Source organism: Pipistrellus hanaki, assembly GCF_964339955.1.
Source record: "Pipistrellus hanaki genome assembly, chromosome: 2".
Classification (NCBI taxonomy): domain Eukaryota; kingdom Metazoa; phylum Chordata; class Mammalia; order Chiroptera; family Vespertilionidae; genus Pipistrellus; species Pipistrellus hanaki.
Genome location: NC_140504.1, coordinates 105107940 through 105135405, shown reverse-complemented (window position 1 = coordinate 105135405; position 27466 = coordinate 105107940). Strand labels below are relative to the sequence as shown.

Sequence of the window (27466 nt, the reverse complement as noted above, 5' to 3'; positions counted from 1 at the left end):
TAACTAATAGGTTATGTGACTGGTGGAACATCTGGGAAAGACCTCTCCCTGGGAGAAGGGAGAATTGGTGGCAGTGGCCGGATATTGTCAAGCTGACCATGAAAGCCACAGCTTCACCTCCAGATGCGCAGACTCTGCTTATTGTAAAATTCTATTTGTGGATGGGGCTCATGTATTAAATTTTTGCTTTCTGGTCTTTATGTTTACAAATGTTACACTTCCCTCAAACTTGAAGTGCATATTTTACTGAAATAGATGGGTAAAATGTAAATGAAAATAAGGTGGGCTATTATGAAATAGCACAAGGTGTGAAAAACAGGTATTTGTTACTCTGGGATGGATTTCTATTTTTTCCTTGCCAGCCAGACCTCTCAGATAATCCCTTCTAGATATTTTACTGCTTGCAGACACTACTGCTTAGATAAATGTCCAAAAGGCTCTTTTTATAACATTGCTTTTATTTATTTATTTATTTTAGGTATAAAGACCTGAGGGAAGTCTTTCCTGTCAAGATGGAAAATAGTACCACTACCATTTCTCGGGAGGAGCTGGAGGAACTACAAGAAGCATTTAATAAAATAGGTATGCTTGAGAAAAACTCCATGTGATGTTATTCTTCTGCTTGGTATCAGACTTCCAAGAATAGAACAATACCTTTTATTACTTCTACCATCACCCATTTACCCTAAGATGTATTCTTTTTTTTTTTTTTTCCTTTTCATCTAGGTTTCACTGGATTCTTTCTTTCTTTCTGAAAGATAAACTGAAACTAGGCTTGAATTTCTAGGACAATTGTACTTTCAATTCTTTGATCATTTCTTTGCAAAGAATAATCCAGGTTAATGAATGACAGTGTAACTGAATATACTTAACATGATATCCTCATTACAAAGAAAAAAAATTGAGAAATACTTCCTTGTCTATTAACTGAACTTTGGCCTTTATGTGTTTTTCATTAACAATAACACTTTTTCTTTTTACTTCATTTAGAGTATTTTAAAATCTTAATATTCTTTTTAAAGGCCATAGGACCTATTTTCCTGCTCCCTTGTGTATAATTTAAAAATCTTAGTGTCATTTTTAAAGGTCTTTATGTCTTATTTTTCTTCTTTCATTTTTTAAAGCCATTCAGTGTTTTGTCTTTATATTATTATCATTTGAACAGCTTTTTATTTTTCTCACCCCCAAATCTTCCTCATTTCTGATTACATTTCTTTTGCATTTTGCTTGTAGAAACCTGTGACAAACCAGGAGAATATAAATACCATATTTGGCTCTAATCTGCAAGCACATGCAAGCTGAGCAGTCTGTAGACAGGGGGATGCTGACACCAGCACTCTTGCCCTTCTTCAGTAGGCCTTTCTTTAGTGTAGTAAGGTGGCAGACCGTGGAGGATAGAATAAGCAGTTTTGTGCCTATACTGCTCACAAACCTAATGAATAATGACGGAAACCAATGTAGGTGAAATGCAATGTGGAATGAGTTTTAGAGACTAACACAAAGAAAAAAATTTAAGATTAAAAACTAAAGCTCTTCAAAAATAAAAAGTAAAGCTCTTGGGAAGCTTATGACTTACAAATGATTGCTATGAATTCTATAAATCTCTGGACCCCCCCCCCCCCCCCCCCCCCGCCCTCTGTTCTCCATGTATCGCTAGCTCCAGAATAACTCCAACCTTCAGAATACAGTCTGCATGGTGGCTGAATAGGCTCACAGGGCATGCCTTAATCTTGGTCTTGTCTTTATTTTGGGCACCATATATTTGCCATTAAGGCATTGTATGAAGATGTTATGATTTCTAAAACATCACTGTTAAAAATAACTTTTATAGGGTTTTGTAAGGAGTGCATAGAGTCTTTTCTAGACAGAAATTAAGCAATTATTGGGATATTCTGCTTATTTTGAACATTGAAATAGAAGTAATAAAATTTTATTGCCAGTATTGCTCAATGACTAAGTGTCGACCTGCGAACCAAGAGGTCAACATTCGATTCCCAGTCAGGGCACATGCCCTGGTAATTGAATATGCTTACTATGATATCCTCATTACAGAGAAAAAAAATATAGAAACACTTCCTTGTCTATAAGCTGAACTTTGGCCTATGTGTTTGTCATTAACAATAGCACTTTTTGACTGAAGGTCTTTCCCATGGTCCCTGGTAGGGGTTGTGCAGGAGGCAGCTAATAAAAGATTCTTTCTCACCATTCATGTTTCTATCTCTCTCTCCCTCTCTCTTCCTCTCTGAAATCAATAAAATTATATATGTTTTAAAATGTATTTCTTTAGTTTGGCATTTCTGTTATTTTATAGGTGCAGTTTGGTAGCTTGCATAAAAGCTAGGTCTTAGTAAAATAAATGAATTAGTAATAAATTTTCTTTGTTTAGCACACCCACTTTAACCTTTGTGACTCATGGACATACAATCTTATTTAATTATATTTTGAATAAATAATTCATTGGTAGAACAATTCTAACAGCAAGATAACTTGCTGTGTGAGAGAAGTGCTGACAGCAGCTGAGCATGTATGTACTTGTTACTTTATTTACAAGGTAAATGGCTACTCATAAACTCCGTGATCCCTCTGTTTATTTGTTGTACCAACAAACTTTTCTCAGAGTTAACCCAACCTAACTAGATGGGATATTTTGGGTTCTCTAGGGAGAAGTGGGAGATTAAAATATTTGTCTTATTTTTTAATTGTGGTAAGATAGACATAAAATTTATCATTTAGTGTACAGTTCAGTGGCATTAAATACATTCACATTGTTATGTAGTCATCACCACCATAGATCTCTAGAACGTTTTCATCTTCCCATACTATCATTATGTCCATTAAATACTAACGCTCAGCCCCACCAGGTCTACTGCCATGAATTTGACTACTCTATTATAACCTATTATAAGTGCAGTCATAAAATATTTTTTGTGTGACTGGCTTACTTCATTTAGCATATGTCTTCAAGGTTCATTTATGTCATATCATGTATCAGAATTTCCTTAAATTTTTCACACACACACACACACACACACACACACATCGCTCTTTGTTGTTCCACTAATTTCTTCTTCATTGGGTGATTCTTATATGTGCACTGGCCAGGCATGAAATCTGTAACCTTGGTGTATGGGACGATACTCTAACGAAGTGCACTACCCAGCCAGGGCTGAATTTCCTTACTTTTCAAGGCTGAATAATATTTCATTGTATGTCTGTACCATATGTTGTTTACCTGTTCATCAGTTGATGGCCACTTAAGATGTTTCTATCTTTTGGCTTTTGTGACTAATGTTGCTATGAACATGGGTCTGCAAATATCTGTTCAAGTCTCTGTTTTCAGTATATTGAGAAATAGTATTGTATAAACATAGTATTACTGAATCATATGCTAATTTTATGTTGAATTTTTAAAGGAATCACCATGCTGCTTTAGATGATAGCTGCACTATTTCATATTTCCACCAGTTGTACACAAGGTTCCAATTTCTTCAAATCCTTGCCAACACTGTTATTTCCTATTCTGTTTTGTTTTTAATATAGTAGTCATACTATATTATGTAGGGGAATCTCATGATGAGTTTGATTTACTTTTCCATAATTAGTAATGTTGAACATCTTTTTATGTGCTTATTGGCCATTTGTGTATCTTTTTTGGAGAAATGTCTAAGTTCTTTGCCCATATTTTTAATTCCAAGTTTTTTTAAAATTAGTTTACATTCATTATTATCTTGTACTAGACGCCTGGTACACGGAATTTATGCACTTGGGGGCAGTCCCTCAGCCTGGCCTGCATCATCTCACAGTCTGGGAGCTCTGGGGGGATGTCTGACTGAAGCTTAGTGGACTTAAGCCATCAGTCTGACATCCTTAGCATTGCTATGGAGGTGGGAGAGACTCCCACCACTGCTGCTGTGCTCACCAGCATGAGCCCAGCTTCTGGCTGAGCAGCGCTCCCCCTGTGGGAGCACACTGACCACCAGGGGGCAGCTCCTGCATTGAGTGTCTGTTTCTTGCTGATCAGTGTGCATCATAATGACAGTCATTCCACCATTTAGTCATTTGTATATTAGCCTTTTATTATTATATGTAGGAAAAGCTGTAGATGAGGCCCCCTAGAACCATAAGAAATCCAAAAAATTCACTGTTAACTCATTCTCAAATTTCCCCCACTTAAAATCAAAATGCGTTCCCCCCCCCCCCCAGGGGGGTGTGTGCTGCACCTTGGAAACCATTGGGCTTGACACTGCCTCGCTGAGCTTCATTTCTGAATACATACACATATACCATGGGAACTGTAATCTCTTCTCCGCCTACCTCACTGGGTTGTCATGAGGAGGTTCTGAGCTAATAAACCTAGAAATGTTTCATGAGTAAGTGATGTCTAAATGGGAAGGAATTGTTATTTTTAAGCTCACGGATACCCTCGCAGGTAGCAGGTGCTGATTAGGGAGGAGGTCATGATTGTTTCCTGGGACTGTAGCTATGGAAGCTTTGCAGAGGGTTCTGCAGGCCTCTGAGGGGCGGTCTCTGGCCAGCAGCCCTGTAGGGGTGGTCTTCCCTTGAGGCACTGGCAGGGGGAGGGATGTTATGGGGACTTCTGGGGGTGGCGAGGCAGAAGGGGGAGTAACTGCCAAACCTTCCCATTCTTTAAATTGTACTTGGCTGTTTAGCAGCTGTACCTGCTCAGGTCTGGGCTTCAATTTCCTGGAGCGGGGTGGGGCCTGGGCCAGGGCTGAGCCAGGTGGGCTAGGAGGGCGGGTTTAGCAGCGCCTCCAGTAAGGTTCAGTGAGCTTCAGCTGTGGAGACAGCGCTGCTGATGTCCGGAGAGGGAAGAGTCTGACCCTGGAGGGTCGCTTAGGCCTTCCTCCACCGCGGTCTGGAGTTGTAGGGAGGAGAGGCGTGCCCAATCCCTGCCGAGGGGGCCTGGCAGCGGGAGCCATGGACCCTGGGTGCCTTGGGGCTCTGACCAGTGGTCCCTGGTGTGCTATTGTTGTGGGCGCTCCAGACAGGGATGGCGGAGGAAGAGATCAGGAGTGGAAGGTTCAGGCGGCAGCTACCCCTGAGGCTGGGTCTTCTCTCCATCTGGTCATTCTCCCCGTCCCTCTGGGGGTGCAGGGGCGTCCATGCAGGGGTATTGGAAGAGCTCCCCATGGCCGCTTCTTCTTCTTTCTTTGCAGTCCAGGTTCCTGTCAGGCACTCTCCTCAGACCCCCCAGAAACTTGGCTCTGGCCGCCTGCCCCTACTGTGTGTGCATCCTCCTGCTGGTCTGTCAATATGCAAATTGGTCATTACTGGGACACCATAATGGACTATTAGCATATATATATGACTGAGAAAAAGTTATTTGCCTGCTAACCATCATGCTAAACTAATAAGAATAGATTAAGGCAGTGTTTTTCAACCTTTTTTGGGCAAAGGCACACTTGTTTCATGAAAAAAATCACGAGGCACACCACCATTAGAAAATGTTAAAAAATTTAACTCTGTGCCTATATTGACTATATATAAAGTAATTCTCTTGAATAGGAATCAAATAAACACAAAGAAAGTATTTTATAATTACTTTATTATGAAATATTAAGTAAACAAAATAGTGAAAAATTATAAAATTCTTGTCTTGTCTGCATCTACGGCACACCAGGCAACATCTCGCAGCACACTAGTGTGCCGCGGAACAGCGGTTGAAAAATGCTGGATTAAGGTTAGGACTCTAAAGACAGAAATATGTGTGTACTTAAATCCTAGCTCTATCCCTATGACCTCTGTGGTTTGGGTTTGATGTGACAAGAAATAATAGATACTTTTTTATATGGAAAAGCTCCTACAAACAGTTTCGGTGGGGCTGCAAATTTTATTGGCCAGGATCCCAAGTAGTCACGAGGGCAGAATGAATAGTGTGGGCCATACTGATAGAAACTCAGATATGGCTGCCAGTCACTCTGAAACTGAGGTGGTCCCAGCACTGGAACAGTGACCCCTGAGAGCACCACTCTCTGGGAAAAATCCCCCTTGAGTTCTTGCCTTGATGCCAGATAATCCAATTCCTTCCTGATTGTCCCAGGTTCCTTTTTTTTTTTTAATTTTTTTTTAAAATAAATTTTTATTGTTCATATTATTACAAGTGTTCCTTTCCCCCCCCCTTCCCACCCCACCCTCTGTCCTTTCCCCACCCCCCATTGTCCTCATCCATAGGTGCACAATTTATGTTCAGTCTCTTCCCACATCCCCCTCTCCCCTTTTCCCCAAGAATCATCAATTCACTCCCCTTCCATACCTCTGATTCTATTATATTCAACAGTTAATATTGTTCATCAGATTTTTTTTTTTAATTTCATTGGTTTTTAGATTCACTTGTTGATAGTTACGTGTTTGTTGTTCATAATTTTTATCTTTATTTACTTTCTCTTCTAAAAGAACCCCCTTCAGCAATTCATATAATTCTGGTTTGGTGGTGATGAACTCCTTTAGCTTTTTTTTATTAGTGAAGCTCTTTATCTGACCTTCGATTCTGAGTGATAGCTTTGCTGGGTAGAGTATTTTTGGCTGTAGGTTCTTGCTATTCATCACCTTGAATATTTCTCGCCATTCCTGTCTGGCCTGCATGGTTTCTGTTGAGAAATCAGCTGACAATCGTATAGGTGCTCCTTTATAGGTAACCACCTGCTTAGCTCTTGCTGCTTTTAATATTCTCTCTTTGTCCTTTGCTCTTGGAATCTTAATTATGATTTGTCTTGGTGTGGTCCTCTTTGGATTCCTCTTATTTGGAGTTCTGTGTGCTTCCTGGACTTGTAAGTCCAATTCTTTCCCCAGGTGGGGGAAGTTTTCTGTCACTATTTCTTTGAGTATGTTTTCGATATCTTGCTCTCTCTCATCTTCTGGGACCCCCATGATTCTGATGTTGGATCGTTTGAAGTTGTCCCAGAGGTTTCTTACATTATCTTCAATTTTTTGGATTCTCTTGCTTTCTAGCTTCTGCAGAGGAGTGTCTTCTGGCTCTTTATGTTCCAAATCTTTGACTTGATTCTTGCGATCTTCTATTCTGTTTTTAGGACTCTGTATAATATTTTTTATTTCAGACAATGTATTCTTTATTTCTTGTTGATCCCTTTTCATATCCTCCTAGGTCTCATTTATTTTATCGGCCTTTTCTAGGATACTCTTGAAAAACCTTATAAGTGTGGTTTTGAACTCTATATCCAGTCGCTTTTTGTCCTCCATTTCTTTCGTTTGTGATCTATTTGGTTTAGGCATTTTCGCAGGCAGCTTTTCTGATAGGGCGGAGTTTCAGGGTGGAGCCTACAGCCTTGGCTTCCGTCAGCCCCGCCCTATGCGACTCCTGAGACTCAGGGTCCTTCAGTACTTGTTGCAAGCGCCTCTGAGAGAGAGGTGCCCTCGATTTTCGCATGCTACCAAACAGTGTAGGCTCTCCCGGAATGGGCCCGAAACTGGGGTTCAGTTCAGTTGGAAGTGGAGTTGGAGATGGCGTTCAGAGCAGTCTGGAGCCTCTGTCTTACGGCACAGCCGGCCGTCCCTTCTCTGCGCACACTGGGACCTCCTTTCGCCGCTTCCCCGGGTCCCGCCTTACAGCCCAGCTCCCTCTGGATGAGCCTGGGTCCCCGGGGTCTGGCCTAGAACGGGGGTTCAGAGCAGTCGGGGACCCAGCACAGTCGGAGTGTTTATCTCCTTCCCGCTAGGGAACGCCAGCCAGGCACTCGGCCTCCCTCCTCTCCGGCTCTGTACTCTCCGCGCGCCGCGTGTCTCCGTACCTTGGGCTTTTACAGCTCCTCCGCGCTTCCTTCTGGTTTTCTCCTTGCTTCTCGTTGTAGAATTTCCAGTCAGTCGACTTTCCTGTAGTTCTGGGTAATGTCCATTTTATATTTTAGTTGTATTTTATTGAAATTGTTGCGTGTGGCTGCGGCTAGGTGCCTACCCGAGCAGCCATCTTGGATTCTCTCTGTCCCAGGTTCCTTTTAAGTGGCACTCCAGTGTTGGAGCCCAGAGGGACTGAGTCCAAGTAAGCCTGTAAACCAGCCTTTAAGAGGGAATTCCTTGGTCTCCAGAAGCCTCTTTGTCACTCAGCCATAATCCCCACTTGTTTTTATAGCCTGAAGTTACAGGGGCTTTTCTTCCCAGCACTGGAACCCTGAGCTCAGGGATCTGGTGTGGAACTGGGACCTCTTGATCCTCAAAGGTGGCCTCCACAGCAGAGATATCCCTCCTGATTAAAATAAATGCCACAAGCCTGTTGGTGCTTCTGCCCCTCCTACCAGTCTTAATGTGCTTTCTTCTTTACTTCTTTAGTTATAGGATTTCCGTTCATTCAGCTTTCAGGAGGTTCTGACTCATGGTTATTCTGTACTAGTATTTTAATTGGAATTTTGATATGCTTGTGAGGGCAGCAAGTACCCATCTTTATCTACACTGCCACCTTGGTTTTCTTCTTCCTCTGCTGTACTTAACATCCCCATGTCTATGCCCATTTTTAAATCAGGTCACTTGTTTTTTTGTTGTTGTTGTTGTTGTTGTTGAGTTGTAGGAAAGTCCTGTTTCTTTTGAAAATGTGATATTTATGGTTATTTATTCTAAACCTTGATATCCTCATTTTTAAATGTAGAATAATAATATTAACTCAAGGTTGTAAGGATTTCATGAGATAAGATAAGTCAAGTTCTTTTTTAAAAAAGCTGTATATTTTATTGATTTTTTACAGAAAGGAAGAGAGAGGGACAGAGAGTTAGAAACATTGATGAGAGAGAACCATCGATCAGCTGCCTTCTGCACACCCCCCACTGGGGATGTGCCCGCAACCTGGGTACATGCCCTTGACCGGAATCGAACCTGGGACCTTTCAGTCTGCAGGCCAATGCTCTGTCCACTGAGCCAAACCAGTTTTGGCGATAAATCAAGTTCTTAAAAGATATTGGCACAGAATCCTATCTAATAAAAGAGTAATATGCAAATTGACTGTCACTCCACACAAGATGGCTGCCCCCATGTGGTCAAAGATGGCTGCCCCCATGTGGACCAAGGTAGCCACAACAAGATGGTCAGCAGGGGAGGGCAGTTAGGGGCAATCGGGCCAGCAGGGGAGCAGTTAGGCGTCAATCTGGCTGGCAGGGGAGAGGTTAGGGGGTGATCAGGCTGGCAGCAGAAGCGGTTAGGGGTAATCAGGCAGGCAGGCAGGTGAGTGGTTGGGAGCCAGCAGTCCTGGATTGTGAGAGGGATGTCCGACTGCCCGTTTAACATCCCTTGAAGGGCCCCAGATTGGAAAGGGTTCAGGCTGGGCTGAGGGACACTCCGCCCCTCCCCCCCTGCCCCAGCACTAATTTCATGCACTGGGCCTCTAGTAGATGCTTATAAAAAAGTATCTATTATTTCTTGCCACTTCGAGCCCAAACCATAGAGTCATAGGGATGGAGCTGGGATTTAAGCACACACATATTTCTGTCTTTAGAGTCCTAACCTTAATCTATTCTTATTAGTTTAGCATGATGGTTAGCAGGTAAATAACTTTTTCTCAGTCATACATATATTAATTCTCATCCAAGAATATGTTTATTGATTTCGAGAAACAGAGATAGAAACAATCAGGTGCCTCTATGTGCAGGGGATTGAATCTGCAACCTAGGTATGTGCCCTGACTGGGAATCGAACCCACAATCTTTTGGTGTATGGGTCAACATTCTAGCCAACTGAGCCACCTGGACAGAGCTAATATTTATTTTATAGTACTCCCTACCACAGCAAAGAAGTAAGCCAGCCTAGTTTATTTTTCCATTGTGGAATTATAGGAAACAATTCTGAATTGATGATATACTAAATAATGAGTATATGGTGATATAATAAATAATTTCTATATGATTCCAAAGAAAGCAGTAGTAATTACTACAATGGCAAACAATTTAGCTTGTTAACTGACTTCTGAGATACAGTAAAATTGTTGTAATTGGTAGGTTCTAGTTCAGAAATTTTTCATCGTTCTAAAGAGTATAGAGTATTAATTCTGGAAACTCATGCATGAGACTTGAAAAGTTTCTATCTTTATAATTAATTTAGTTATAGTGAGGGCAGCTCTTTTACTGAAAGGAAAAAATTATATGAACCAAAGCAACTATTATCAAATGTGCCATGAGAGCCTATACAAGGTATAGCAAGGCAACTAACCAAACACTCCAGAGCTCTGTTGCCAACTCTTGGCAGAAGTGCTTTCTGTCACTTGTTCTGTGTCAACAAGTGACATGCAGTCTCTAGGGAAAACCCAGGGAAGGGTATTTAATTGATGATATGAAAATGCTAGGGAACTTATTTCCAAAAGTCCACATAGGTGTGAAATTATTTCTTGAACATTTAAACTCAAAATAATATCCAACATGATTCAGCCTACATAATGGTATCATCAATATATTATGAAGAGGCAGTGAATTATTAATGCATGAAACAGGACTCCACAAGAGAAATGTAGGCCAGAAATGCCTTATGTGTATTTTGCACATACATAGTTTATATGAAATGTGGGTCCAGCAGACCCCTTCTGTAAATTCCGTAAAGAAGTTGAAGTCTGTTGGGTTTTTCCTTGTGACCATTGATGCTGTATTTCTTCTATATAGATATTTGAGACTTCCAAATACTTAGTTCTTGGAAGCTTAGTCATGTGCTACACCTGAGTGTTACTTCATCTATTAGGGCAGTATCTGTATTATCCACTTAAAATATGTATGGTAGTCCTAAATCTATGGGGAAAAGTGTATTTGAATATGAGTGGGTTTTTTTTGCATTGCACAGTTCAGGTGCAGGAGAAAATATTACTGCCACTAGCAAAACAAACCTAAAAGGTTCTGCCTGCCTGTGAATCTCCCAAACAGCCATCTGAATGCACCTCTCCAACAGAGAACAATGGATATTTGACAGCTCATAATTTATCTTACAGATATTGACAACAGTGGGTATGTCAGTGACTATGAACTTCAGGACTTGTTTAAGGAAGCAAGCCTTCCTCTGCCTGGTTACAAAGTCCGAGAGATTGTGGAGAAAATTCTAGCAGTTGCTGACAACAACAAAGATGGCAAAATCAGTTTTGAAGAATTTGTCTCTGTAAGTAATTGAATCCTGTCTTGGCTACTGAATATATTGCTTTGAGAAAAATTTTAATAATTTCATTGTCTCTTTGCTTAAATATAGCTGCAGAGACCAGAAAAGGTGCTGCTTTAAAATTGATGAGGATAATAACTACAATGATGTCCAAAAATAATTAATAAAATAAATAATAAAACAAAAGAAAAAGTCATTCTCAAATGGAAGTCCGGCTTAGAGTACAATTAACAGTTTTATTAAAACTATAGTTGCATTCATTGCTCAATGACTGACTCTGTGTGCAGAATATTTAATGCTATTATTTGGTCTTGAGAAATGGAGTGTTTTTGTTTTTGTTTTTTTGTTTGTTTTTAGCTGAAATAGCTAAGGCATGGAAGCAATATCTTCTAGAAACTGGTTGTTTCCTTTTGGTCAATTACACCTGTAGGGCCAGTTAAATGTTGATGCTCTGAGAGCATTGTTTCATTGTTAAACTACCTCAAGGCTCAAGGAACTAAACAAGATGAAAAATAACATAGGACTCTACCAATTGGCAGTTGAGCAAAGGCTGTTTGTTGCTTCTTCTTATCATTACCACCATGACTACATTTTTCTTATGAAAAATGTAACTGTTAATACAATTAAATTAACACCTATGAAATGTAAATTATCTGCTTTTGCATTTTTTATTGGTTAAGCAAATATTCAAGCCCCTTTCTTGCCAGGAGCTCTGCTAGGCATTGCGAATAATGTGCTAAACAATGATATGGTCCCTGCTTTTGTGGAGTTTGCATGTTGTGGGGAAGACAGAATCACAAAATGGATAGAAGAAAACTGACAATTGCAATGACAGCAGTACAGGTCTCCTTAAGAGTTTATAGTAGACGGAACTGAATTTGGTGGGGAGGCTGGAGAACCAAGGGATTCAGGGAAGGTGTCCCAGAAGCTATAAAGGCTAAGCAGAGATCTGAAGAAAAATGCTAAACAGATAAAAGGGAAGGAGGGGGGAATGAATAATGTGTGAGGCAGGCAGAGGTGACATCCTGTGTGGAGGCTCTGTTACTTTAGGGATGGTATAGGGATGGTAATATTCTAATTATTCCTCACCTGGGGAAAAGGAGCTGAGTGGCTGGAGCTGAGGTGGTTAAGGGAAAAGGAATTCCCTAGAGAAGTAAGTCAGGGTCAGGTCCTGCAGGGTCCTGCAGGTGTTTATTTTTAGCCTAAGTGCAACATTAATCCGGTGATATGGGAATAGAGTGGGATCAGGTCTGCATTTTAAAATCTCATTCTGTTGCTACTTGAAGAACTGGTTGAATTCAGTATAACTGTCCTCTAGAAAATCCAGTGAAATGGTGGTTGGGAGTGTGTTTCTCTAAGCTTATGTTATTTTCTACAAGAGCTAACTTACACTGACACATGTATGTATATTGGAGATGTCCAGCCAAGACAACACCTTCATTAAGGCATTTTAAACTCACATGTAGCCAGCCGGCGTGTCTCAGTTGGTTTGGTGTCTTTCTATCTACCAAAAGGTTAACATTTCCATTCTTAATCAAGGCACACACCTGGGTTTCAGGTTTGCCTCCAGTTGGACTGCATCCAAAAACTCAGACTGATGTTTTTCTCTCCATCCCTCTCCTTCCCTCTCTCTTTTTATTTTCTATCCCTCTCTCTCTCCCTTCCTCTCTCTAAGCATGTCTTGGGGTGAGGATTAAAAGAAGAAGAAGAAGGAGAAGGAGAAGGAGAAGGAGAAGGAGAAGAAGGAGAAGAAGGAGAAGAAGGAGAAGAAGGAGAAGAAGGAGAAGAAGGAGGAGGGGAAGGAGGGGAAGGAGGGGAAGGAGGGGAAGGAGGGGAAGGAGGGGAAGGAGGGGAAGGGGAAGAGGAAGAAGAGGAAGAAGAGGAAGAAGAGGAAGAGGAAGAGGAAGAAGAAGAAAAAAAAAAACATAACTCTAGCATGTAGCTATTCTTTAGTTTCATGGAAAATTTAGAAGAATAATTTCAATGTGTTCAATTTAAACTTTATTATAACAAAATTTCTTTCTAGTGGTTGGGATACAAAAATTTTTCCATTTTATGTTGTTGGTAAAATGACCTGTGTGTTAGTATTTATTTTGGTGTCATTCCAAATAAAGAAGTCTAAATAATTTTCCTTCATGCTGCAAGGTTTTCTATGATTATCTGATGAAGGCTTATTTTACTTTTATCCCATTCCAGCTAATGCAAGAGTTAAAAAGCAAAGACATCAGCAAAACATTCCGAAAAATAATTAACAAGAGGGAAGGGATTACTGCTATTGGAGGAACTTCATCCATTTCCAGTGAGGGCACACAGCATTCCTATTCAGGTAATTTCCCACTCCATTCAACTCTCATATTCATCAAATCTAAAATGCCATCTATACTAATAAAAGCGTAATATGCTAATCAGGCTAGCAGGGGAGGGTGGTTAGGGGCCATCAGGCTGGCAGGGGAGGGTGATTAGAGGCAATCAGGCCCATAGGGAAGGGCAGTTAGAGGCGATTAGGCAGATAGGCAGAGGTGGTTATGGGCGATTAGGTAGGTAGGCAGGTGAGCAGTTAGGAGCCAGTGGTCCCAGACTGTGAGAGGATGCAGGCCAGGCTGAGGGATTCCTCCAATCCCCCGTGTATGAATTTCATGCACTGGGCCTCTAGTTATTCACACCATTGTTTTGTGTACCATTGAGGAAAATAAGAATAAACTATAACATGCCATCAAATTTGAAATGCCTCTTAATTTCAGAGATGCCAAAATAAAAAATCCTAAAATCTTAGAAATCAATAAGTTGATTTCTATGTGTCAGGTACAGTGTACAACAAAGAGATTAGAAACAGTAAAAGTATCATTTATTTTCAGCACTGATTGTGTTTAATCATAACATTTGAATGGCTTTTTCATCTTGATTGGTAGTGTGAGTTTTCCTTTAGACCTGATCTAGGAACATGGGAAGAGTTGTGTTTCAAGGACTTTCTCTTTTCATTTTCCGGGAGCTGAGATTCCTGATTCATCTTTTATCAAGCAGCCAGTGACTGGAGAGCCCAGTACCTGATTGTTTGATCTGATAGAATCACTGAGCTATTGCCCAGTGAAAAATTGAGAGTGGCAGGTATGTGCTTTTTTACACTATTTCTGCCTGTCCATTCTAAGGAAAAGGCTTCTTCCTTTTTTAAAAAAACCTTTTAATTGAGGTAATATGTACATTTAGAAAAGTGCTGAAATCTTTAAATGAATTTTATCCTGTAGCAAAATCCATGTAGCTGCCTGCCAGCTAAAGATAGAATACTGTACTTCTATCTCCTGAGTAGTTTCCTCATGTCTAGTCTTCCCTAGGGGTAACCACTTTTCTGGTTTCTGTCACTGTACCTTTTTTTAGTTGTTAATTAAGGTACTAGAGGCCTGGTATACAAAATTCGTGCATGGGGGGAGCAGGTGGTGGTGTCCCTCAGCCCAGCCTGCACCTTCTCCAATCTGGGACCCCTCTTCACAATCCAGGACAGCTGGCTCCAAACTGTTCACCTGCCTTCCTTTCTGATTGCCCCTAACTGATTCTGCCTGCCACCTGATCACCCCCTAACCACTCCCATGCCAGCCTGATTTATGTCTAACTGCTCCCCTGCCAGCCTGTTTGCCCCCAACTTCTCTCCTCTGCCGGCATGGTCACCCCTAACTGCCCTCCCCTGTAGGGTTGATCACCCCCAGCTGCCCTCCCTTGCAGGCCTGGTGCCTCACAATTGCCCTCCCTGACGGCCATCTTGTGGTGGCCATCTTGTGTCCACATGGGGGCAGGATCTTTGACCACAGGGGGGCAGCCATCTTGTGTGTTGGAATGATGGCCAATCTGCATATTACTCTTTTATTAGATAGGATAGAGGCCTGGTGCATGGGTGGGGGCCAGCTGGTTTTACCTGAAGGGTGTCTGGGATTAGGGTGGGGGATCCCTTAAGACCTGGGGCGGCCTGAGGGAGGGGCCTGTGGTGGTTTGCAGGCCGACCATATCCTCAGGCACCCCAAGTGGATGCCCTAGTATCTGGAATTTATTTACCTTCTACAGTTGAAACTTTGTACCCTGGAGCAGAGTCAAGCCTTCTGTTTGGATTTGTTTACCTTCTATAACTGAAACTTTGTAGCCTTGAGTGGAGGCTAAGGCCAGCTAGGGCAGGCAGAAACCTTGGCTTCTTCCATTGACAGAGAAACCCAAGTCTCCCTCCTGCTCTCTGTGGCCACAGCCATCTTGGTTGGGGTTAATTTGCAAACTTGCTCTGATTGGCTGGTGGGTGTGGCTTGTTGGTGTAGCAGAGGTGTGGTTAATTTGCATATTACTCTTTTATTAGATAAGATAAGGTACACATAGTAAAGAACAAAAAGTTCTTTACTTAAGTATACGGTTTGAAATTTTTTACATATGAATATACCCATCTAACCATTATCTAGAACAAGATGTAGAATATTTAATAGCTTAAAAAAAAGGAACAGGCTATAATGAGATATAATTGAGATAGCATGAAATTTGCCCTTTTGAAGTATACACTTCAATAGATTTTAATATATTTAGAATTGTTCAGTGATCTTCACTGTCTAATCTATAATCCTTTAATCATCCAAAAGAGAAATTCCATGCTCTTTAGCAGTCTGAAGAGCTCCCTATTTCTCCTCTCTCAGCTTCTGGTAGCCATGAATCAACTTTCTATTTCTATAGACTTACCTATTCTCGAAATTTTATATAAATGGAATCAGATAGTCGTGTCCTTTCACTTGACAGGCTTCTTCATTGGCATAATATTTGCAAAGATCATTCATATTGTACTTCATTCCTATTGTTATAGCATATATTGTACTTCATTCCTTATTGTTGCTATTCTGTGGAGAATGTTGTTTATCCATTCATTAGTTGACAGACATTTGGGTTGTTTCTACTTTTTTGGCTTTTATGATGATGCTGTATGGATGTTTGTGTCTTCACTTTTCTGTAGACATGTGTTTGAATTCTCTTAGATACTATATACCTTGGGGTAGAATTGCCAGGTCATGTGGTAACTCTGTGTTTAGCATTACAAAAAAAGATTCCTGCCAAACTGTTTTCCAAAATATCTGCAGCATTTTACATTCCCATAAGCAGTGTATGGGAGTTCTAGTGTCTTCACTTTTCTCCAGTACTTGTCCATTTTCTTTATTATAGCCATTGTTTGTGGTATGAAATGGAGTCTCATTTCTGGTTCCTATATCTGGAACATCCTTCCTTTCCCTGCCTATCTTCACATATTAAAAATCTGTCTTTGAAGTAGAACCTTCTCCATAAAACATTTACTTGATTTATATCAACCAGAATCGATCATTTCTTTTAAAAAATTCTTCAAACATTGATTATATCTCTCTTATGATGTGTTTATTTTCCTTGTAATACATTTCCTTATATATCTGTTTTATCTTATCATTATCTACTAGAAGCTTGATGCACAGAATTTGTGCAAGTCTAGGCCTTCTTTCCTGAGGCTGTCGGCACCAGATTCCATCTGGCACTTGGGATCCGGGCTTCCCTCCAGCCACCAGCAGACACTGGGATCCAGGCTTTCTTCACAGCCCCGGCTTCGTCCAGAAGGTTATCCAGAAGGATATCTGGTCTAATTAGTATATTATGCTTTTATTATTATAGTCTAAAGGCCAGTTGCATGAAATTCATGCACAGGGGGTGATCCTGGGGAGGGGGTTTCCTCAGCCCAGCCTGCACCTTCTCCAATTGGGGACCCCTTGGGGGATGTCCAACTGTCACAGGGACCAGGCCTAAACTGGGAGTTGGACATCCCTCTTGCAATCTGGGACTACTAGCTCCTGACCACTTACCTGCCTGCCTGATCATCCCTAACTACTCTGTCTGCCTGCCTGATCACCCCTAACCTCTATGTCTGCATGATCATTTATCTTCCTTTTATTAAGTTGTATTTATTAAGTTATTTTCTCTTTAGCTTTCCCTAATTTCCTCTGCCTGCCTGCCTGATTGGCCATAACCACTTCTGACTGCCTACATGATCATCCATAACTGCTCCCCTGCTGACCTGATTGACCCCAACTGCTCTTCTCTGCTGGCCTGATTGCCCTAACTTCTTTCCCCTGACATCCTTGATTGCCCCTAACTGCCCTCCTCTGCTGGCCTGATCTCATCTCCAAGTGCCCTCCTATGCCAGCCTGATTGCCCTTAACTGCCTCTGCCTTGACCCTTACCACCATGGCTTTGTCTGGAAGGAAGTTAGATCTCTCAAATATGGCCAATTGACTCGGTCTCATTACCATATTACCCTTTTATTAGTGTAGATAGATTATATAGGATAGAATTGCTTAAATGGGGGAGGGGGCCTTTTTCAGCAGAAGAAGATGCTTTTTGCAGACAAAAGTACATAATCCCTATATCTGGACTGATAGCCAGCCATAAGCACTATACTGCCAAACTGGTCATTAAAATGTTGAACTGCTTTCTTTTTATTTCTTTTTTCTTCTTCATTTTTTATTAAGGTATTATATGTGTACATATCTTACCATTGCCCCCCCCCACCACCAAATCCCATATATGCCCTTACCACTCAGAGTTTTGCATCCATGCTTACATGCAAGCATACAAGTCCTTCCATTAATGTCTAATCTCTCCCACCTTTCCCTAACCTTCCCAATGTAATTTGACAGTCTGTCTGTTGCTTCACTGTCTCTGTATCTATCTTTTTGTTCATCAGTTTATAATGTTTTTTATTATCCATAAATGAGTGAGATCATGTGGTGTTTTTCTTGCATTGATTGGCTTATTTCAATAAGCATAATGTTCTCTAATTCCATCCAGGTTGTTGCAAATGATAAGAATTCCTTCTTGCCGATACCGGTTTGGCTCAGTGGATAGAGCGTCAGCCTGAGGACTGAAAGGTCCCGGGTTCGATTCCAGTCAAGGGCATGTACCTTGGTTGCAGGCACATCCCCAGTAGGGTGTGTGCAAGAGGCAGCTGATCAATGATTCTCTCCCATTGATGTTTCTAACTCTCTGTCCCTCTCTCTTCCTCTCTGTAAAAAATCAATAAAATATATATATTTTTAAAATTCCTTCTTTCTTATGGCAGCATAGTATTCCATTAGGTAGATATACCATAGTTTTCTGATCCAATCATCTGCTGACAGGCACCTAGGCTGTTTCCAAATCTTAGCTATTATAAATTGTGCTGCTATGAACATAGGGGTGCATATATCCTTTCTGATTGGTGTTTCTAGTTTCTTAGGATATAGTCCTAGGAGTGGGATTACTGGGTCAAATGGGAGTTCCATTTTCAGCTTTTTGAGGAAACTCCATACTTTTCTCCACAGTGGCTGGATCAGTCTGCATTCCCACCAGCAGTGCACAAGGGTTCCTTTTTCTCCGCATCCTCGCCAACACTTGTCATTTGTTGATTTGCTGATGATAGCCATTCTGACAGGTGTGAGATGGTACCACATTGTTGTTTTTATTTGCATCTCTCAGATAATTAGTGACTTTGAGCATATTTTCATGTGCCTCTTGGCCTTACTTCAGTCTTCTTTTGAAAAGATTCTATTTAGGTCCATTGCCCATTTCTTTATTGGATCATTTATCTTCCTTTTATTAAGTTGTATAAACTGCCTGTAGATGTTGGAGATTTACCTTTATCAGTGATAACATTTGGAAATATGTTCTTCCATACACTGGGCTTTCTTGTTGTTTTGTTGGTGGTGTCTTTTGCTGTGCATAAGCTTTTTATTTTGATGTAGTCCCATTTGTTTATTTTCTCTTTAGCTTCCATTGCCCTAGGGGCAGTATCAAGTTCTTTCAGCATATGTCTGAGATTTTGCTGCCTGTGGATTCCTCTAATATTTTTATGGTTTCCTGTCTTATGTTTAAGTCCTGTATCCATTTTGAGTTTATTTTTGTGTATAATGTAAGTTGGTGATCTGATTTCATTTTTTTGCATGTATCTGTCCAATTTTCCCAGCACCATTTATTGAAGAGACTGTCTTGACTTCATTGTATTTTCATACCTCCTTTGACACATATTAATTGAGTGTAGTGGTTTGGGTTGATATCCGAATTCTCTATTCTATATTCCATTGACCTATATGTCTGTTCTTGTGCCAGTACCATACTGTTTTGAAAACAGTTGCTTTGTAATACAGCTTGAAATCTGGTATTGAGATCCCTCATACTTTATTCTTCTTTCTCAGGATTGCTGAAGCTATTCTGTGTCTTTTTTTATTCCAGATGCATTTTTGGAGAGCTCTTTCTAGGTCTGTGAAGTATGCCATTGGTATTTTAATGGGGAGTGCATTGAACCTATAGATTGCTTTGGGTAGTATGGACATTTTGATTATGTTGATTCTACCAATCCATGATCATGGTATGTTCTTCCATCTGTTTACATCTTCCTCTATCTCTTTTTTCAGTGTCGTGTAGTTTTTTGCATATAGGTCCTTTACTTCCTTAGTTAAGTTTATTCCTAGGTATCTTAATTTTTTTTGTTGTGATGGCTTTTATTATGTTGAGGTATGATCCTTCTATTCCCAACTTGCTTAGAGTTTTTATCAAGAGAAGGTTTTGGATTTTGTCAAATGCTTTCTGCATCAATTGATAAGACTATAGGGGGTGGGGAAAGGGCAGAGAGTGGGGTGTGAACCTGGTGGAGGGGAGCAATGGATGGGGGGGAAATGAGGAACATTTGTAATAATATGAACAATAAAGATTTCTTTAAAAAAATTTAAAATAAAGATCACTAAGATATCATCTATAGTAATAATAGCCTAGAGCCGTCAAGACCTAAACGACCAGATGGATGACCTGTCACCAGGAAGTGCATGAAGTACCTCTCTGTCCCTCCCCTGCAGCTTACAGGCTCCTATCACAGCAAGGCAGCAGGTGATGGGGTCGGCGGGGTGCAGTGGGTACAGTGGGCACAGTAGGTCGTTAGCCTCCAGCCCAGAATTAGGCAGTTTTCCCAATTTTGACAGATCTGGATCAGGCCCAGAAAGAGGCCTGGAGAGAGAACCAAGGCCTGATCCATAGCCTTAGTGGGTGCTGGTGAGGCCAGGAGAGAGAATGGGTGGGGTCTGATCAGCAGCTGCCATGGCTGCTGGTGAGATATGGAGAGAGAGGGGGGCAGGGCCTGATCATCTGCTGCTGCTGAGGTGGCAGATCAGGCCCAGAGATAGGCCCGGAGAGAAAGGCAACTGTTAGTGGGGACATTATGGATTTCCCAGAAGAGCCAATAGCTGACTGGAGGCAGAGCTTTTGATGCTGACTGGCATAGAAAGTGACCAATCAGAACCTAACCTGGGTGAACTGCAAAAGCAGAACCTAAGGTGGGGGCTGAAGAGGGGTTTTAAGGGCAACAGCTGTTTGGTGTAAGGCAGTGGTCAGCAAACGCATTAGTCAACAGAGCCAAATATCAACAATACAACGATTGAAATTTCTTTTGAGAGCCAAATTTTTAAACTTAAACTACATAAGTAGGTACATTATTATTAACTTAATCAGGGTACTCCAAAGCTGGAGTGGAAGAGCCACACTCAAGAGACCAAAGAGCCACATGTGGCTTGCAAGCCACAGTTTGCCGACCACTGGTGTAAGGTGTAAGAAAGCGGTTCAGAGAAGGATCAGCTGAGGGTCGCACAGGGAGTGTTTGTTGGCAAGCTAAGGGACAGCTGAACTCTAGGAGAAGGTGGGGGACTGGTAGACGGGGTTCCCTGACTGAGCAGCCCCCACTGCGGCTGGGTCCTCTCCTGGAGCTATGGGCTCACACGGAAAACTGTGCCATCTTGCAAAGGAAAGTGTATCTTATCGGAAGCCTGAAAACCCACAACTGTGGTGACCACCGAACAGCCGAGAGCCCCAGAACACCGGTCCCCAATCAGCACAAACACGCGAATTCAAGGGAGCTCTTCACTCCACCACAGAAAGGTCAGATTTCGCCGGGGATAAGGTGAGGTCTCTGGTCCCAGCTCGCGAAATGTGCTGCAGGACATGGAGGAACAGGGAAGTCTGTGCCTAGAAAAGTCCGAGGATGTTGGGGCTGCCATGATCTGTGAATGTGGAAGGGGGTCCTCAGAGCTGCTAACAGAAGGGATTTCTAAAAAGAAACCCATTCGATATGACACAGAGGGTGAGCATAAGGATTTGAAAGGTGTGCAAGCTGCTTAAACTTGTGCACAGACTGATCATTCACACACTTGGGCTTACAACACTGAGGAGCAGTAAAACCGCAGGGAATTGCAATACTGTACAGACTGAGAAACAGGCATGCCAAACAGAAAAATAGAGGAAGTGAATGACCTTCACTACTGCACACTTTTTAAATTTTTATTTCTTTACTTTTTTATTTTCATTTTTTTCATCTTTTACTTAAGAAACAAATTTTTTTCTTTTTTCCTCACTTGATTTTACCTTTTTTTAATAATATATATTTTATTGATTTTACACAGAGAGGAATTGAAAGGGACAGAGAGTTAGAAACGTCGATGAGAGAGAAACATCGACCAGCTGCCTCTTGCACACCCCCTACTGGGGATGTGCCTGCAACCAAGGTACATGCCCTTGACCGGAATCGAACCCGGGACCTTTCAGTCCGCAGGCTCATGCTCCATCCACTGAGCCAAACCGGTCCCGGCTGATTTTACCTTTTTAATTATTACATTTTTATTTTCAATCAACATTAATACTACTGATATTTTACCTTTTTTCTTTCTTTTTCTTAAGTAGGCGGTGTCTTAATTTCTTGTATTCCTTTATTTTTTATTAAATAAAAATTAAAATTAAAAAGTCAGTTTGTGATTCAGCTCCTACGTGGCAGTGTTTCTGGATTGACTTTCCAGTCTCTTTGGCTGCTCTAGCCTTCTTTCTCTGTGGCACTCAATACCGGTTTGTGGAGATGGGCTGCCTCAGAGCTGGCTCTCCGATGGTCTCTCACTGCTCTGATCCCCAGTTTCCAGAAAAACAACTCCCCCATACAGTCTCCCAGAGTGTGCCAACTTACTAATTAGAAGCAAGGGAATGAAGAGGAAAAAGCCCAAGTGTGTGAATGATCAGTCTGTGCACAAGTTTAAGCAGCTTGCACACCTTTCAAATCCTTATGCTCACCCTCTGTGTCATATCGAATGGGTTTCTTTTTAGAAATCCCTTCTGTTAGCAGCTCTGAGGACCCCCTTCCACATTCACAGATCATGGCAGCCCCAACATCCTCGGACTTTTCTAGGCACAGACTTCCCTGTTCCTCCATGTCCTGCAGCACATTTCGCGAGCTGGGACCAGAGACCTCACCTTATCCCCGGCGAAATCTGACCTTTCTGTGGTGGAGTGAAGAGCTCCCTTGAATTCGCGTGTTTGTGCTGATTGGGGACCGGTGTTCTGGGGCTCTCGGCTGTTCGGTGGTCACCACAGTTGTGGGTTTTCAGGCTTCCGATAAGATACACTTTCCTTTGCAAGATGGCACAGTTTTCCGTGTGAGCCCATAGCTCCAGGAGAGGACCCAGCCGCAGTGGGGGCTGCTCAGTCAGGGAACCCCGTCTACCAGTCCCCCACCTTCTCCTAGAGTTCAGCTGTCCCTTAGCTTGCCAACAAACACTCCCTGTGCGACCCTCAGCTGATCCTTCTCTGAACCGCTTTCTTACACCTTACACCAGTGGTCGGCAAACTGTGGCTTGCAAGCCACATGTGGCTCTTTGGTCTCTTGAGTGTGGCTCTTCCACTCCAGCTTTGGAGTACCCTGATTAAGTTAATAATAATGTACCTACTTATGTAGTTTAAGTTTAAAAATTTGGCTCTCAAAAGAAATTTCAATCGTTGTATTGTTGATATTTGGCTCTGTTGACTAATGCGTTTGCTGACCACTGCCTTACACCAAACAGCTGTTGCCCTTAAAACCCCTCTTCAGCCCCCACCTTAGGTTCTGCTTTTGCAGTTCACCCAGGTTAGGTTCTGATTGGTCACTTTCTATGCCAGTCAGCATCAAAAGCTCTGCCTCCAGTCAGCTATTGGCTCTTCTGGGAAATCCATAATGTCCCACTAACAGTTGCCTTTCTCTCCGGGCCTATCTCTGGGCCTGATCTGCCACCTCAGCAGCAGCAGATGATCAGGCCCTGCCCCCCTCTCTCTCCATATCTCACCAGCAGCCATGGCAGCTGCTGATCAGACCCCACCCATTCTCTCTCCTGGCCTCACCAGCACCCACTAAGGCTATGGATCAGGCCTTGGTTCTCTCTCCAGGCCTCTTTCTGGGCCTGATCCAGATCTGTCAAAATTAGGAAAACTGCCTAATTCTGGGCTGGAGGCTAACGACCTACTGTGCCCACTGCACCCTGCCGACCCCATCACCTGCTGCCTTGCTGTGATAGGAGCCTGTAAGCTGCAGGGGAGGGACTGAGAGGTACTTCATGCACTTCCTGGTGACAGGTCATCCATCTGGTCGTTTAGGTCTTGACGGCTCTAGGCTATTATTACTATAGATGATATCTTAGTGATCTTTATTTTAAAATTTTTTTAAAGAAATCTTTATTGTTCATATTATTACAAATGTTCCTCATTCCCCCCCCTATCCATTGCTCCCCTCCACCAGCTTCCCACCCCACCCTATGCCCTTTCCCCATCTCCCCATTGTCCTCATGCATAGGTGCACAGTTTATGTTCAGTCTCTTCCCGCACCCACAAACTTCCCTTTACCCTGAGAATCATCAGTTCACTACCCTTCTATATCTCTGATTCTTTTATATTCACCAGTTAATATTGTTCATCAGATTTTTTAAATTCCCTTGGTTTTTAGATTCACTTGTTGATAGTTACGTACTTGTTGCTCATAATATTTATCTTTATCTTCTTCCTCTTCCTAAAGAACCCCCTTCAGCAATTCATATAATTCTGGTTTGGTGGTGATGAAGTCCTTTAGCTTTTTTTTTTTTTTTTTTTTTAAATATATTTTATTGATTTTTCACAGAGAGGAAGAGAGAGGGATAGAGAGTTAGAAACATCGATGAGAGAGAATCATCGATCAGCTGCCTCTTGTACACCCCCTACTGGGGACGTGCCTGCAACCAAGGTACATGCCCTTGACCGGAATCGAACCCGGGTCCTTCAGTCCCCAAGCCAACGCTCTATCCATTGAGCCAAACCGGTTTCGGCCCTTTAGCTATTTTTTATTTGTGAAGCTCTTTATCTGGCCTTCAATTCTGAGTGATAGCTTTGCTGGGTAGATTATTTTTGGCTGTAGGTTCTTGCTATTCATCACTTTGAATATTTTTTGCTATTCCCATCTGGCCTGCATGGTTTCTGTTGAGAAATCAGCTGACAATCATATGGGTGCTCCTTTATAGGTAACTGCCTGCTTTTCTCTTGCTGCTTTTAATATTCTCTCTCTGTCTTTTGCTCTTGGAATTTTAATTATGATGTGTCTTGGTGTGGTCCTCTTTTGATTACTTTTGTTTGGTGTTCTGTGCGCTTCCTGGACTTGTAGGTCTAATTCTTTCAACAGGTGGGGGAAGTTTTCTGTCACTATTTCTTCCAGTATGTTTTCAGTATATTGCTCTCTCTCTTCTTCTGGGACCCCTGTAATTCTGATGTTGGTTAGCTTGAAGTTGTCCCAGAGGTTTCTTACATTATCTTCAACTTTCTGGATTCTGTTGTCTTCTTGCTTCTGTGGAGGTGTGTCCTCTGGCTCTTTATGTTCCAAATCTTTGACTTGGTTCTTGCCATCCTCCATTCTGATTTTAGGACTCTGTATAATATTTTTTATTTCAGACAATGTATTCTTTATTTCTAGTTGATCCCTTTTCATATCCTCATAGGTCTTGTTTATTTTATTGGCCTTTTCTAGGAAATTTTTGAAAAACCTTATAAGGGTGGTTTTGAACTCAATATCCAGTCACTTTTTGTCCTCCATTTCTTTCATTTGTGATCTGTTTCCTTGTCTTGGAATTTTCGCTGCTTCCCTCAGTTGGTAGGGTGGCTTTGTGTGCTAAGGTGTTCTATATGGTTCAGTGGGTCAACCTCCTAGTTATCTGAGGTCACACTCTTGGTGCCCCCTTTTGTGGACTGTGTGTACAGCCTTGTTGTAGTTAAGTCTTGATTGTTGTTGGTATCACTGGGAGAAACCGACCTCCAGGCCAATTGGCTGTGAGGATCAGCTGTGTCTATGCCAGGAGACAGCCTTATTCAAATAGACTTGGAAAATTGCAAACGCCTCTGCTCAGCTTGGATGGGCAGAGTTTCAGCGTGGAGCCTACAGCCTTGGCTTCTCATCAGCCCCGCCCTATGAGGTTCCTGAGTCTCAGTGTTCCTCAGTGTCCTTTGATACTCACTGCAAGCACCTCTGAGAGAGAGGTGCCCTCGAGTTTTGCTCGCTACCAAACAGACTAGGCTCTCTCCCCCAATGATCCCGGAACTGGGGTTCAGTTCAGTTGGAAATGGGGTTGGAAGTGGGGTTCAGAGCAGTCTGGAGCTTTTGTCTTCTTCCCACTAGGGCAATCCAGTAGCACAGTCAACAGTCCGTCCTCTGTGTGCAATGTGCACGCCTCTGGGACTTCCTTTCTCTGCTCCCCTGAGTTTCCACCTTACAGCTCAGACTCCCTCCTTATGTGTCTGGATCCCCAGGCTCTCACCCAGAACTGGGGTTCAGTGCTGTCAGAACTGGGGCTCAGCACAGTCCAGAGCTTTTATCTCCTTCCCACTAGGGAACGCCAGCCAGGCACTCAGCCGCCCCCTCCTCTCCAGCTCCGTCCTCTCCCCACGCGCACCGTGTCTTAGGCTTTTACAGCTCCTCTGCTTTTCCTTCTGGTTTTCTCTTTCCTTCTAGTTGTAGAATTTCCAGCCACTCAACTTTCTTGTAGTTGTGGATAATGCCCATTTTGTATTTTAGTTGTATTTTTTTGAAATTGTTGTGTGAGCCTGCAGTTAGGCATTTACCTATGCCACCATCTTGGTTTCTCCCCTTAGTGATCTTTAAATACCTAGGAATAGGGAACCTTTTTTCTGCCATGGGCCATTTGGGTATTTATAGAATCATTTGTGGGCCATACAAAATTATCAATTTAAAAATTGCCTGCTATATTTGTTCAAACATTTAATTAACTCATCCCGAATGCAATGGCAAGGCCAGACCAAATAATTTTGTGGGCCTTATATGGCCTGTGGGCTGGACATCCTTTACCTATGCCCTATACTGTAAGTCCCTGGGGAGGTATCGTGAGGTAAAGAGATAAGAAGGCAGATTATGATATGTGAAAAAGAGAAATATTAGTAATTACTTGGGTCTTTTTTATTCTCTCAGCCCATGATTCCCACCCCTGTGTGTGTGTATGTGTGTGTGTGTGTGTGTGTGTGTGTGTGTGTGTGTGTGTTGGATTAAATTTGGGGGTTACCTGCCAAAATTAGGAAAACTGCCTAATTCTAGGAACTAGGACAAAAATGGGGAAGTTCAGCTTATTATGTTATCCAGTGATGGAAACGGGAATTATTTCCTTTTAGATTCTATATTGTTAAATGATTTTTATATTTACATAATAACAATAAAGCAACAGAACACTTTTCTTTTTAAGTTCCTTCCCATTTTTCCCACTGCAGTAATATTCTGTTTAAAGATCAAGTTATTCATGTTAGAAGATATGTGTTAAGTAGATGACAAAGAAAGTGGCTGGAAGTAGTATTGGTATTTAGGTTTATATCAGATTTCTTTCAGAAATTTCATAAAATTGACCTATTTTATTCATTTGAATAATTCTATATTAAATTCAGTATTTCTGTTGTAAGCCCCAAAGAACAACTCTAAATTTTTCAGGGATGATGGCAGGTGGACTATATTGATGTGGATATTTGTTTCTTGTACTTTCCCCCTTGTGTGTGTGCACCTGTGTGTATCTGACCTATGATAGTTGGCTTCTGATCCATACACTCTTTGAAGCAATATGTATTTGGAAATATTACAGAATAAAACTGAATGTTTATTGAGCTCATTTAAGATAGGCACCTTACTCCTCCCTAATATATCAGATGAAAAATTGGAATGAATTCCCCCTTCTCCTTTTCTTAAAGCTTTTAGTGTTTTAGTATAGTTTTAATAATTGGCATTTATAATCTTTGAATAGAAATGTTTTAATAGTGCAATGAATTTTGTGAGATGAGCTTTGCTACTGAAATGTTCTGTTTTCAGAGGAAGAAAAGGTGGCATTTGTTAACTGGATAAACAAGGCCCTGGAGGATGACCCTGACTGTAAGCATCTCATACCCATGAATCCCAGTGATGGAAGTCTTTTCAAATCACTTGCAGATGGCATCCTTCTTTGGTAAGCTGAGCATTGGGATGAGGGAGCTCTGTTCTCACAGTATCCATTGAAGAGCATTCAAAGAAAATTATAATCAGCAA

General features: G+C 41.8%; 1 protein-coding gene across 5 annotated transcripts in view; it reads left to right on the top strand.

The window, feature by feature from the left end:
• The window catches only part of PLS1 (plastin 1), a 227717-nt gene that overhangs the window by 61769 nt on the left and 138482 nt on the right, over positions 1-27466 (top strand). For all 5 annotated transcript variants that reach the window (XM_084872460.1, XM_084872464.1, XM_084872463.1 and 2 more), the window contains 4 exons: positions 479-582; positions 10928-11091; positions 13285-13414; positions 27254-27386. In XM_084872460.1, coding sequence (XP_084728586.1) covers positions 513-582; positions 10928-11091; positions 13285-13414; positions 27254-27386 — 497 coding nt within the window. In that variant the 5' untranslated portion in view covers positions 479-512. The remainder of the gene's footprint in view (positions 1-478; positions 583-10927; positions 11092-13284; positions 13415-27253; positions 27387-27466) is intronic.